Source organism: Propithecus coquereli, unplaced genomic scaffold, assembly GCF_000956105.1.
Source record: "Propithecus coquereli isolate 6110/MARCELLA unplaced genomic scaffold, Pcoq_1.0 Scaffold35, whole genome shotgun sequence".
NCBI lineage: Eukaryota > Metazoa > Chordata > Mammalia > Primates > Indriidae > Propithecus > Propithecus coquereli.
Window position 1 is genome coordinate 1,290,716 of NW_012149174.1, and position 14,157 is coordinate 1,304,872.

General features: G+C 34.3%; 1 protein-coding gene across 2 annotated transcripts in view; it reads left to right on the forward strand.

Moving 5' to 3' along the window:
* The first annotated feature begins 2,214 nt into the window (after positions 1 to 2,214).
* The window catches only part of LIN28B (lin-28 homolog B (C. elegans)), a 114,884-nt gene continuing 102,941 nt past the window's right edge, over positions 2,215 to 14,157 (forward strand). Inside the window, exons 1-2 of one of the 2 annotated variants that reach the window (XM_012651187.1) lie at positions 2,215 to 2,259; positions 9,795 to 9,982. In XM_012651187.1, the coding sequence (XP_012506641.1) occupies positions 2,226 to 2,259; positions 9,795 to 9,982 (222 nt within the window). In that variant the 5' untranslated portion in view covers positions 2,215 to 2,225. Of the gene's footprint in view, positions 2,260 to 8,763; positions 8,973 to 9,794; positions 9,983 to 14,157 lie in introns of those variants that run through there. The other variant, XM_012651188.1, reaches the window with a different exon arrangement.

Here is a 14,157-nt window from a genome sequence, read left to right on the forward strand (position 1 = left end):
AATGTACACAATCTCTGTCACCACAGATCATAGAATCAATTTGGGAGAGAGGACATCTTCCATGGATTATTATAGTAAATTACAATACAGTATGACATGGTAGAGACATTGTACTCAGTATGTAACATTAAGAAAAAAAAGCTCTAAGTGGAGATCTAAATGAATAGGGATTATTTTACTGAAGGGGCAGAAAAGTATTTGTCAGGATTTCAGTTTTCATTAGATTTTTGTTTTCTAAGAAAAAATAATGAACTATTATATAAAACATTTTTATCAAAAATTATTAAAAATACCCAGGTATAAAATATAAATAGCTATTTTTGGAGTATTCATGCATTTAAAGAATTATTTTAATTCCTTATTGTTATTTCCTCTCAAAAAGTAGTCATCTAGAGTAAGAATATGAACATTTAAAATTATAAGTATTTTATATAACGTCCCTCTCATTCCTATCATAATTGTTCAGTAAACATTGGATGAATAGATTGTAATATCCATATTTAAACTTACCAACTCTTTTGTTTTTGAAAAATTTTAAGTCATTAACATCAGTGAAATATATTTGTGAAATAATTCCATCTTATTTTTCTTTAAAAGGGACATTAATATTTTAATGATTAATAACAAAATCCATAAGTAAGTTTGAATTGTAAAAAATCTGAACATTTTTATCATTCAAATTGACTGGCTTTTTTTTTTTAAATCCCAGAAGTTAATAGTTAGAGCTCTTGAATTAAATACCATTATTTAGCTAACTGATGTTATTTTATTCTGACTTTATTAAACCTACCATTTATAATTTACCCAAATTATTTGTAAAGTTTTTTTTTATACAAACCCTATTGTGTTTACACTTCTTTAAAATATGTTGGTTTGAACTTTTCTGTAAATATCAGCAGACAGACAGGATTAAGCATAGACTGGGGGCTATTAGAATACAAAGGCATAAGCTAGGGTTGTGTTGAGATTCATGTGTAATAATTAAATGCACCTACACATAAAGCAAATGTGCAAAATAAAATGATGTAGGCTCAATGTAAAGGAAAGCTCTATTTCAGTAAGTTTTAGAAATGGATTTTGTTAGGGTCTGTCATTATCTTGTCTTTTGGTTGTAAACATAGGATAACTGAAGGATTTAATGTACAGAGGTTCATATGTCTTTTGTTCACATTCTTCATCTGTTCTTTTCAAGTCTTACTCAATGGGATTGTCATCCTTTGTAAGAAGACTCTTGGGTCAACATTCAGTAGAACTCTGCATTTGGAAAACTCTCCATTTCCTTTTTGCAACTTAAAGAATTTACAAATAATAGTTTATTTTTCATTTATTTTTATTTTTATTTTTCATTGATATAGTAGGTATAGCATGTAAAACTTAGTTAAGGTGAGAAAGACAACCCTGGGTGGTAGCAGAGCTGTGGATGCATGTTCACACCAATCTGTTATCCAAACCTTAATATAACTCTGACCCAAGGATAAAAATAATTCAGTGGACATCAGAAGTTTCTCTTCTAATTGCTATACTTCATTACTGGGTGGCCTCTTCATTGCAAGTTTTATTGTGTTGTGGCATCTGCCAGTGGATATATTAGAAACATCAATACTTACTCATATTTTAAAAATGAGAAGTGTTTTTGCTTTTTAAAATCTGGGTTAATGCATATTAGATATCTTTAAATATGCTTAGTGATTAAATGTATTACCATTATAGTAATTTTTCATTCATTTGAATGCAGCAGACCCAGTATCAATGGCTTGGTACCATAATTAGATTCTCATGATTTATCTTCTAAAATATGTCTGAAGAGGATAGTCAAATAAGTTAATCAAGAAACAGTATTCTAGGTTAGGTAGCTTTTAACTGTGATTGAAAAAAATTGGAATTTTTAAATTACACTATAAAATTAAATATTAAAAAATTTAAAACTGTATAGTTAATGAAATCAGGATCTTTTGACTACATCTTAATGGTCTTAAATGTTTTAAATGTTCATTAAACCAGTGTCATTTAGTAGAAGTAAAAGGCAAGTTTATGACAATTGGTTATCTAATTTTGCTAGGTAAGTCTTAAACTGTTAAAAAAAAAGTTTACAGGTCTCTTCACAGAGTCAAACCTGGGCATTTTATTGCTTTCTAATGAGCCATTAAGATGAAGAAGAGGCAATTAAATAGGCAATTAATGTAGTACTGACTTGAGCTCTCTGATTTTAGGTTCTTCAGAAGAGGATGAGGTCATTCAACCAGGTTTCATCAGCCCCAGGTTAGTCTTTTTTTTTTTTTAATTAAATATTTTGCTTAACTGTTGTTTAAAAAGATCACTAGAGGCATATAAGAACTTGACAGCCCTCAGGAACTCTCCGTCCTGACTTACTACTTTGGCAAGATGGGTATCATGTCCTATGTACTCTGTCCTGATCACTCCATCTATAAAACTGGTATTCCCACAAGAATTACATGGATGACATCTTCTAATTAACTCATTTCCCCCTCCTCCAATTTTAACAGTATTGGATTTTGCGATTCCGTTTTCTGTAACTCAAGCAAGCTAGATAATAAATATTTAAATGCTTATGGAGATAAATGAAAAGTATTCACAGCTAGTTCATTTTTGTGACTCCCAAAGTAAAATAGGCACTAATAAATATCTGTTCAGTTAAATTAAAAAGAGAAACATGGTGCTATTTTCAAGTTTTTTACCTTAATATAAACAGCACAATATATTTGACATTTTGAGGGAATTTCTCTAATCTGGGAAACTCTATTTATGTTGCTTTTCATAAATATGTGTCAGAATTTACTTATTAATATTATCGTACTGCAAAATTGAGTCATTTTAACTTTTAACATTTTAAAACTAGACTTTTGACATCTAAATACTTTTTTATATTACTGAAGTTAACTGAAAACTTATATTACTATTTTTTCCAGTAACAATTTTACTTGATGATAATGTATTACTCTGGCTAAACTAGTAATACTTCAAAGATGCACATTAAGAGCTATGATATAGCTAAGTTTATGAGCATTAATAATAAGTACAAATATAACAATGTTATTTTATTAAACTTATCAAATATTGGATTGTGAGTATCAAGAGGAAAACAATAAGAACCAAAAGGTTTAATGAGGAAACTATGATAGGTATTGCCATTTGACAAATGCTTCACTCTTTTCAGAGTGAATCCTTTGACATGGAGATGATGCTCTAATGAATATCATGAAAAAGAAGATTCTCAAAAGTTGCTACAATATTTTAGTATATCAACTTTCCCTATATTATTTTTTCTTTTTATTTATTTATTTTATTTTATTTTTCCCTCATTATTATTGATTGTGGTTTTTCTTTGGGGGCAAATTGGGGGCAGTCTAGAGACCTTTTTCTTTTCTGTTGGGAAATAATGTTAACACCAATGTGTTAAGTGACTGCAATAAAGTTTCATGTCTGTGTTTCCTTGTGATTAAAAAGGGGGTGGGAGGGGAGAGGTACCACTTTCACCAAAACAATGGTTTTTTCTAGAGATTACATTTTAAGCTGAAAGACTTTGAATGTTAACTGGTCCAGTCTCCTCACTTTGCACATGAGGAAACAGAGGCCCAGAGAAGCTTAGTGATTAGCCCAAGACCACAAGATTAGTAAATGGGACCAGAAGTCTGGCCACCAGTTTCTAGCTGGATGCTTTTTTTCTCCACAAATTTAGTTCCCACACAGGCATCTTAAGAGCCTGAAGAATTCTTCTCACTTGTCTCATCTTTTAGTCTGCCACTGTTCTTCTTTCCATTTCTCATATACCTGTCCTGTCCCCCCAAATAAACCCAAAGTGTAAATATTGAAATAGATACCTGGGAACAATCCACATTCTCATTTAAGTTGATAATTTCTTTTGAAGAGATTAAGTTTTAAAGAATAAACTTGTATTCATTGCTTGGGGAGGGAGCAAGAATTGTATGTTTATCTTAGAGTTTTTTTCATAGGCTCAGAATATTTACTACCAACAGATATTTAAATTATGAAACATACATGTTCAAGTAGTACAGTGTTGAAAAATACTGACTTTCATTTTACAAATAAACATGAAGCTTCCTTTTGTGCTATTCTGGACAAAGTTACGTGAAATGTACTACTAATGATTTTTCTAACCTATTACTATTCTAATTAAAATCATTTAAGAAAGTATTTGTTGAGCACAGTTTGGAAAATATTTGGGAGGGTAATAAAATATTTTTCCTTCTCATTGGGAGAGAAGTATGTTAATATAATATGAATTTTTGCTATTCTAATTTTTTAAAAAGATACTTTCTACAGCTACTATGTGACAAAAAATAAGAGCTAAAAAAAGGATGCTTTCCACAAAATTGTGGTCTTAAAATAATGCCCCTTTTCTGAATTAATTTTGTTGCTCTAAATATTTTGCTGAAACATAACTAACCAAAAAGGAGGACACATTTGCAAATGCATGCTTTTTGAAATATAAAGGCAGTTTGGAAAACTGAAAATTTATGCTAATCCATTTCTGTATGTCCATAATTTTACTTAATTGTTCTTGGGGAAATGTGTTAAGACATTTAAGGAAAATTCTAGGAGATCTTTACAGTTTTGTAAAAATTCCGATGAAACTATTATGTTAAGCCAGAACATTTTGCCTTCAGATAAGGAAATTAAATGAGATTAAAACGGAATTTTGCTTTTTGGAAACAAAAACAAAATGCCCCCATGTTCTGAAGTGCCTCTACCATAAGGCCAACGCACCCAGTCGGGTACTGCTTTCATTTGACTTCATGTTGAAAGAATGTCAAGAAAGTTATTGCCCAGTAGTTTATTGAAACGCAGTGGGAGGAATCCGAAACAATTTGCCCGACGTGCGGGTCAGTAGCTTTCAGGCGGGAAAGATCACGCTGAGGACAGGGAGGGTTCCCGAAAATCGCCCCCGGCCGTGCGGTCAGCCCCTTCCCGCCGACGTCTTGTCTTGATCCTCCAAAGGCGCACAGCGATGTTTGCCATCGTGGCTTCCCGAAAGGACTGCGCCAGGGTTTATTTGAAGGCAGCTCCATTTTAGGCATGGCCTGGTGGGGGTGGGGTGGTCGTGGTCATTTTCTTGGGTTTTGATTCCCCCTCTTTCCTTGACCTCACTTATCTTAAATTTAGGAGATTCTAGCATTTCATAGATAAAGGGATAAAATTATGAATAACGTATGCGAGGAAATTCAGTAAAAATAATTTGTGCGCAGTGTTTTTGCCATAGTGATGAAGGCAAGGGTTTCTTTTGTTTGGTGTTCTTCGGGACAAGACGACAAATGTAAAAGTCCCTTAATTAGTGAGAAATCACTGACCTTCTTTGGAACGGCTCCACTTCTAGAGAGGAGGTGTGGATGTGATCAATAAAGGAAAAGGTGACTGAGAGAGAAAGGTAAGAGGAAGTTGCAGAGGCAGGAGGTGGAGGGCAGATCTGCTGACCCGGGGTCCTGGCGACCCTGGGGGCGAGCTGTGTGGGAAGGCACAGGGCGGCTAAGGTGGCGCTGGGCGGCAGACCCCGCCTCATTTGCAGGGAGGAGAGGACGGGTGGAGTCGGCTCGCAGCTATGCCACAGCTCCTCCTCCTAGTTTTAAGAAGAACCAAAGCATTGTTTCTGCTTTAATAGAAGTCACTCACTGCTTATAGTTGAAAACAACAATGGTGGGCTCTGGCACCTCTTTTGGTCCCTTGTACTACTGGGCAAAAAAGTCAGAGAAAATTTGTAGCCTTTTTTTAAAATGGGGAAACCTAAGATTGTGATAACCAGCAGGCTAGGTTATTTCCCTAGTGCGTTGACGATTCTTTTGTAGCTACTTGAACTCGTTTTAAAGACATTTTGAAAGAACTATGATAAATCAAGCTATTAAACATTTGGCTTTCGTAGGAATAAAACATGCGTTTTGAGTCAAACACAGGTCTTTCTGGCACTAAAAACAAGTAGGAAATGAGAAAAAAATTAAAACCAGAAGACCAGGAAAGTGACAAATTGGAAAGCATTCTAGGAGACTCACAGGACGGTTTTATGTGAAAGAAGCACTCTATGAGCTTTAGGAGCTTATGGTCAGTTTATAAAAGGATCGTAGGCTCAAAAGATTTGAGGGAAGGCACAGAAAAGATGAATCTGTTTAAAAGACAGTGCCATGTTCTTGAATTGGTGAGTGGTTATTTTCTGTGTGTCTCCTTCCTTTACTTCTCTCCCTTTCTAACTTCCTTCCCTTCTTGTCCTTCTCCCTCTACCCTTTCCTTGCCCCTTCTCTTCCCCTTTTTTTAATCCCCCACCCCCAGGTAGGTAAATGCATTTGCCTTAAATACTTGGTGAATGAATTTTAGGAAGGCTTTTGGAAAAAAGCCTTCTACACAACTTGAAAGGCTGATGTTCCTCTCAGGAAATGAACGAGTGATAACCTCTGACACCAGTGACCAGTCCAGTGAACCCTACCTTAATTCCACTAATACTGGAGGCCCCAATCAGGCAAGACTGTGCCTCTCATAACTACACCATCCAATGTGGTTCAGTTATGGTATTTCACACTTTCCATCTACGTATTATAATGGGTTTGAATTTCATCAAATTTAACAATAAACAAGGATTCAGAATCTACCTACATGTTTCTGATTTTTATAATGATTAAACTGTTTTCTAATTAAAAACAAACTTACAGACAAAATGTTGTTTACCATAAATGTTTAACAAAACTATACTGGCCTGTGAATTTTATACTAATTACTTTTATGTAAACAATAGTATTTCAGCTGAATTTACATAAATACTTTTTTAGATTACTTTTCTCTGATACAAATGTTGGTTTTTAAGGTAATTTTGAAAATATAAAAAAACTTATTTTAAATTTTTCTATTTCATATTATGTGAAATGTTTAACCTGTAATGCCATCATTCAAGTTACTTCCTTATAAGTTAATCAGTGCAATAGTAGTAATCAATTTCTACTACAAAAATAATGCCTTCTAAATGTTTTGTTACTAATTTTTTCAGAGCTTCCAGCTTTTGTCGTACTTGCAAAATCAGTGGAGTTTTACACCTTTTCTTTTCTCCCTAGCAGCCCCCCAAATAAATAAAATGAGAGAGCTTGCTCTCTTTCCGGAGAAATAACAAAGGAAATATACAGACAAAAAATTTTTCCAAATTGATCAATTTTGATTGACGCTTTTTTCACTAACAGCTGAAACTAACTTCTGTTTTTATATACATCCATGTCTTTCAGATCTGAACGAACAAGTTTAACTATATTTAGTTGTTTAATATGGGTAGAGGGTGTTAATAGGTGTACATGGGTTTTTCAGTAGCTTTTCGATTCACAATCCCTGCATTTTAGTTTGTGTGAAGCAGTGTTAGAGTGTGGGCATGTTTGGAGAGACGGGGAGGGGGATTGCGGGCATGGTGGGGGAGGGTCAGTTTCGTAGTTTAGCCGAAGGGAAGTGGTATCTGAACAGTTAGTTTCTCCGTAAACTGCTTGTTTAAGAAAATGGGGGGTGGGGTGGGGAAAGACTGGTGGTGCATTTTAATGTTTAAAAATGGGTGGTATTTTATTTTTTAAAGGAAATAAAGCATTTTTAGTTGATCTATAATATTTATTGTAGTATTCCATACGGGCGGCAATATTGTTGTCAGCGTCTCCCAATCAGTCGTTTGAACCTATTTGAAAGGTAAAGGGTAAGCATTTTGAAACTGGGGGCCAGTCAGGGAAGGGATGGTAAGGAGACTAATCCGTTATTAAATTTTCTTTTATTCGACTTTTCTACGCACTGGTAGGGGACTTTTAAAATGTCAGAGTTCAAGTCAACATGGTATGATTTTATCTTTTTCTCTCACTTGCCTCTCTTTATTCCACACACCCATGCCCACACCCGATTTTCCCCCCCCACCTCTTTCTCTGGCTCTGCTGCCGCCTCTCCTGTCGGCTCCTCTTCACCTCCCCAGCCTGGCGTTCCCCTCCCCCTCTGCCCTACGTCGTCTTGCTCCAGGGGAACAATCGCCTCTGATTGAGGTTCACTCTATGTTAGGCTGGAAAACTGGGCTGTTATTTAGGAAGTCATTAATCACATCTCCTCCCCCGGAAAGAGATGGCGGAGAAACCTGTGAAGTACAATTCCTTACCAACTCCCTCTAAAATGTTACAAAGTGATAAACCTTGTCGACCCCATGTGATTTTTCTGTTAGGGTTTTATTTTAAACTTGAAAAATTTTCAGGACACAATCAGATAATTGTGTGCTTTTGCCTTTTTGTAGATGTAATCATTTAAAGTTTCATGGTGATGTAATTAGGATTAATTAGATCTTTTATAAATTAAATATTTTCCTCTAAGATTGAATTAAATATGAAATTAGTATCCCAACCAGGTTTACTTCTATGGAGTAGCTGAATTCTATGGAGTAACTGAGGGGAAAAATAACGTAACATAGGTTGCTTTATTTAAATGACTCCCCCGCCCTGTGAGATTATTTAGACAGGCTGTGTGTAAGGCACGCGTGTGCACATACATGAATATGCCGTTTTTCTAAATCGACGATTCACAAGGAACCTCCATTGTGTTTAAGTACAAGCACGAAATCAGCATTTATCTGATTTATTGTAAAGAAGCATTCCAAATTGTCTTTAAGATAACATGTTTGAGTTTTTCTTGTTCATTCATAAATTATTTTGATGTCAGCCTAGATGAAATGGCGATTGGTTATCTCTTCCTCTTGCCAGCCCCTTAAGGATCCGAGGTGAAATTAGTAGCAAGAAAGCATGTAATTGACAAAGTCACGTGTGCGCAGGGGGCCAGAAACTGGAGAAGAGAAAAAAATCAAAAGAAGGAAAGCACATTAGACCATGCGAGCTAAATTTGTGATCGCGCAAAATCAAGATGTTAGATTGATGCTGAAGATCACTCCGTTCCAAAGGGAAAGTTTTCATCTCACGAGTTTGGAGCTGAGGGCCGGTGGGGCAACATGGCCGAAGGTTAATTTTCTTTTCTATTGTTTTACTGTGATTTTCTTTCTTCTTTTCTCTCTCCCCTCCCCCTCTCCCACTCTTCTTTGCTTGTCCCCCCCTTTCCCCTTTTACCCCAAAACTGGGCATTGCCTCCCCACCCCCCATCACGCTACGGGGCTTTCTGCAAAGCTATTGTTATGGATCTCCAAAAATGTTTTGTACCGCCCACACTGATTCACAACTTGAAAAGCTTTCAGGGGGCTATTGTTTGAATTGTGTGTGTGTGATTAAGCGCAGTTTCAGTTAGTGAGCCCAAGAAAACTTTTCTACACCTGCCCCCTCCCCCATTCCACCCCAACTTTAATTGAAAGTTATGGGGGGAGGGGAATGCGCATTGCAAATAACCCTGGATTCGCTGCTGCCGCATGTGCATTAACTAGTAGATCTACCCATGTTCACGATTTCTCTTTCCTCCTGGTGCCCGCTGGAGAGAATAGTTTTGCTGAAAATTTCTCTTTGTAAATGGGATCAGTGTTAAATCAGCAATATACAAGTAAAGTATCGCATGCTGTACTGTAATATGTGGCTAAAAAAAGGAGTTAAATGAAAGAGAACACGTATGTACAGAAACGTGGAAGTTGGTGTGATCGGTAGGACAGTGTAGTTTCCCCTCCCCCGCTTTCCTTTTAACTCTTCATTTTAAATGTTTTCTGTAGAAGGAGGAATCAAAACATTTATTAATGTTTTTTTCTCTTGCCCTCCCTCTCCCCCTCAAATTTTTTTCTCTTTCAATGAACACTGCATGGGAATACAGACTAACTGACTTTTTTTTGTCCTGTTCCGTCTCAGGCGGGGCAAGCAAAGGTGGTGGAGAAGAGCCCGGGAAGCTGCCGGAACCGGCAGAGGAGGAATCCCAGGTTTTGCATGGAACTGGCCACTGTAAATGGTTCAATGTGCGCATGGGATTTGGATTCATCTCCATGATAAACCGAGAGGGAAGCCCCTTGGATATTCCAGTCGATGTATTTGTACACCAAGTAAGCAAAACTTTTTTCCCCTCTTCATCTTTTTCCACGTGGAGGAGCTGATCAGTAGTAATGTCAATAATGTGCCCTCTGGTATATTGAAAGACAAAATCTTAAAAATCACGAGGTAACCCAGTTTTTATGGTATGTGTGTGGGACCCTTCCTGGGTATCCTCCTAAACAAAATGAAATCTTTGAAATTTCACTATTTGGATTCGTGTTTTCTTTATTAGAATTTTCCCTTCTTCATTCGACAGTGAAATTGCGTTTGTGCAGCTTCCGGTGTTGTAGGTTAAAATATATTCTGTCACCTATGCCTGGTGAATGGGTGGAAAAATGAATGAAGAAATAATGATCATTTTAAGGTTAAAAAAACAAAGCAAAACAATCTGCTATTATAAGACACGTATAGGTTCCCATATTTTAGACGCGTCTATTCACAGTAGCCCCTCTATTATTTCATCACTGCCTGCCCTTTAGTTATTTGCAGATTCTGATAAAAATAATTTGACTTCACAGTAAAATAAAATAGAACACTGTTGACCTAGTGTGGATATGAATGAAGAAATGCAAGACGACGCTTAGTAATCAAACATTTTAAAAGTGTGCTCCGTGTAGGCATTGATCCAAGGATACTGTCTCTTTAAGAGACTGAACTCCGAAAAACATGTGGCTAGAGGCGGCTCTAGCTTGTGTGTTTAAAATGTGCTAGTCTGCCACTTGGGGTAAATTTCTATCTTTTCTTATGTTGTAATGTTTTAAGATTCTTAAATAGCAAACAGAATGTCACTGCTTCCCATTTTCAAAATTTTACCCAGGAAATAATAAATTAATACCTCTTCCCCCTTTACTACTCTCTATTAATCTCTTCATAGTAAAAAGACATTTATCTTTTTTGCAAGCCTGGTTGTTTCATCAAAAGAAGTTTAATATAAATTCTCAAATTCATAGTTAGAAATAAAGAGGTTTAGGATTAAAGAGGTTTATTTTGACTTGACAACTAAGTTAAAAAGAATCGAATGAATGGCTGTTAATACTACAGATTGACGGACATAGATACATGCGTGAAAATACAATATTCGCTTGAAAAGCATATATTTTGTTGATACTATGTTGCATGTTCCTAGTAATATTTATACCCCCCCTTCCTCCCTAAGGAATATCGTCTTCAAATTAAGTATATAAACAATAGAAACATATGAAACCATTCTGTTTTGATCTGTTGTCCTGTGGTGCTTGGTAGCTTCCTGACCTTGCTGTGTGGCTTGTGTTTTCCTTTCCTAAAGGCCTGGCTATCATTATTGGCTGTTTACATGTGGAAGGATCAGCATAATCTGTGAATCCAAACGGGTTTAAATACATAAATAGGAGTCCACATACAAGCTACTGAATTTTATGCCTCCTATTTTATATTGCATAGTGAAGCTACATTTTCTTGTTCCCCCTTTAAGATTGAATGACTAAAATCATTGACAAATCCATTTTCTCTCTGGCTCTTGCTTCCCTCTTTGAACCTTCTGTTGGTTGTTAAATTGTTCTTTACGATCTCATAAATTTGTTTTATAGATGAATGAAGAAAATAACCTCTTTTTCTTTGTTTGAACACACCTCGTTATAAGTTGGTTTTCTGTGTTTACCTTTTAAAATATTCAAATATTAGATATTTTATTAAGCAGTGTTAATGTTTAGAACCATGAGACATCCAAATTTAAGCTATTTAATGGTTATATGTTGATAAACATTCTATCCACTGAATTAAGACATATATTACTGCTAAAGTTTTTTTACATATAGCTAACATTTCTAGATTATAAACATTGATTTTTAATATTTGATACATCTCTTCTGTTATATACATATCTTCTGTTATGTATCATGTATATACAAAAGGACAGTATTAAATGATGCCTAGTTAAAAGAATTTCTATCTTATATTGGGATTTACATAAATTGTATAAATAATTGTTTTGAAGAAGGCAGAAATCCTACTGATTTTAGCTCAGCAACTACAAGTAACAATTAGACGATTGTAAATGATATGTATAGGTATTATGTGAGCATCCCTTATAGAATCAGGCTGCAATTCAGAACCACTTTATAAAATTTTTATTATTGTAGATGCCATTTTTAATTGTATGAGCATTTTAAAAAATATACCAGCCTTTATTTACAATTTTAAGATAGATTTTTCTATTATGTCTATATACTTTCTTGTTATGAAAGGATATGCAGCATATAGATAATTAGGACTTTTATATGTTCAACTGGACCAATATCTAATCAAATTTTTTAAATATATGACATAGTTTTTATTTGTTTGTTTTTTGGAGTTTTCAGAAGTACATGTGTCATTGGATTTTTTTGAAAGTGTTCTGAAACATGTTTTTAATAGTATACATTTGTGGAAATAAATGATTTTAGTTTCTTTAAAATAATGTTTAAAAATTCATGCCAAGGCACCTGGGATTTTTTTCTCTTAAAAGTATTGACTGCAAAGAACTGCATATCAGAACAATTCAGTGCTATGAAATATGGAACATACATGTGTGTGTGTTTCTACATAGAGCTGTACATTTATAGTTATGTAGTTCTATTTAAAATCTGTTGGCAATAATACAAACAAACTTTCTTGTCACCAACTCCTCAAAAAGAAACACAGGCCTGGGTACAGTTCTTTCAATATCCTCAGACATATTGATAAATGCAGTGAGATTCTTCTTTTTGAGGATGGTATGTGACCATTGGTGGTTTAAAATGACAGTCTTCATTTCATTTTCTAATGTTAACTTGTGAATTAAATAATCATATTTTTATGGTATAAAAGTGAATATATGCATTCTGACCCATGTTGATTGTGAAACATTGATAGAGTTCAGTGATATTTTATTTTTAAAAAATTAGGAAAAATATATAAGTATTATATCTATGAGTTTTGTCACATTTCATTGTTTTTGAGGTGTTCCTTAAAATATGTAACAGAACTTTGGAAATTTCTTGCTTGAGAATCCAATGCAAAACACAGAGATTTGTCTCAATCCAAGTAAGAATATACATGATTAATACAGACTTGTAAGTCTTAGGTTCTCACTAAGGTGATTTCACCAATGAGAATACAATTATTTTGTAAGTGCTAATAAGTAGTACTGCTATCAGTTTCTTATTATTAATAAATTTAAAACATTTACATCCACAGATTGTAGGATAACATGTTTAAATTGCCTGGAAAAGGTCACTGGAAGTATTTTGAAATATTATAAGTTTTTAATAAGACTTAAATACTTGATGGGACTTTAGAGGAATTACATGGTAATTCATTAGTAGATCTTTGTGGAGAAGGGCAGTGTTACTGAGTAACTACCTGTTGATGTTTGTTGTCATGTAAGTTTTTCTTTACCTAGCTTTTGGTATCTGTTTCCAAAGTCGTTATCTCACCTAATAAGATAAAATGATCATTTGAATTTTATTTTGTTCTGAGAGGTATAGAATCTATTCTCCTATTGCCCTCTTCTCAGCTTATTTGGATAATACTTTCTTTACATGTTGGTTTTATATATTTAGAATTCTTCGCTGTAAAATATAACTGATTTATGTTATTCTGTGATATCTCTGAATTTATAGTTATTTAGAAATATAAAGCATTCTCCTTAAGTTTATTCTTAACATAAATGTATTATAAGATCATTAGAAAATTTTAGAAAATAAATAAAGAACTGAAAAGGAACCACTATAGTCATACCAAAGCAATCACAACCAACATAAACCTATAGTGTAAGTTTTTAACTATATATTTTCAATGCTAATAATATGTGTCTATTTTCCTTCACATAAAATCATGATTGCATTGTTTTATGTAGTGACAAATTATAAGCAGAACTACACAATATAAATTTTTCCTATAAGATAAAAAAATTCTCCAAAATTTAGCGTAACTTTAAACATTATAGCTCAGTATTTATCATGTTTACATGCTAGAAAATATTTACTAGTGGCCATAATGAATATCATTAGTGTTGTGGGATGCTCAACTGAATTTTGGCTGCAATGTAATATAGAGTAATAAGATAATTTCCTCTGCCGTATGAGGTGTCTCAAAAGTGTGAGCAAATTGTAGGAAATATAACTAGGTTATAATAATTTCTTTGATGTGAAAAAACCATCACAAACACTAAAGAGAGAATTTTTAAACA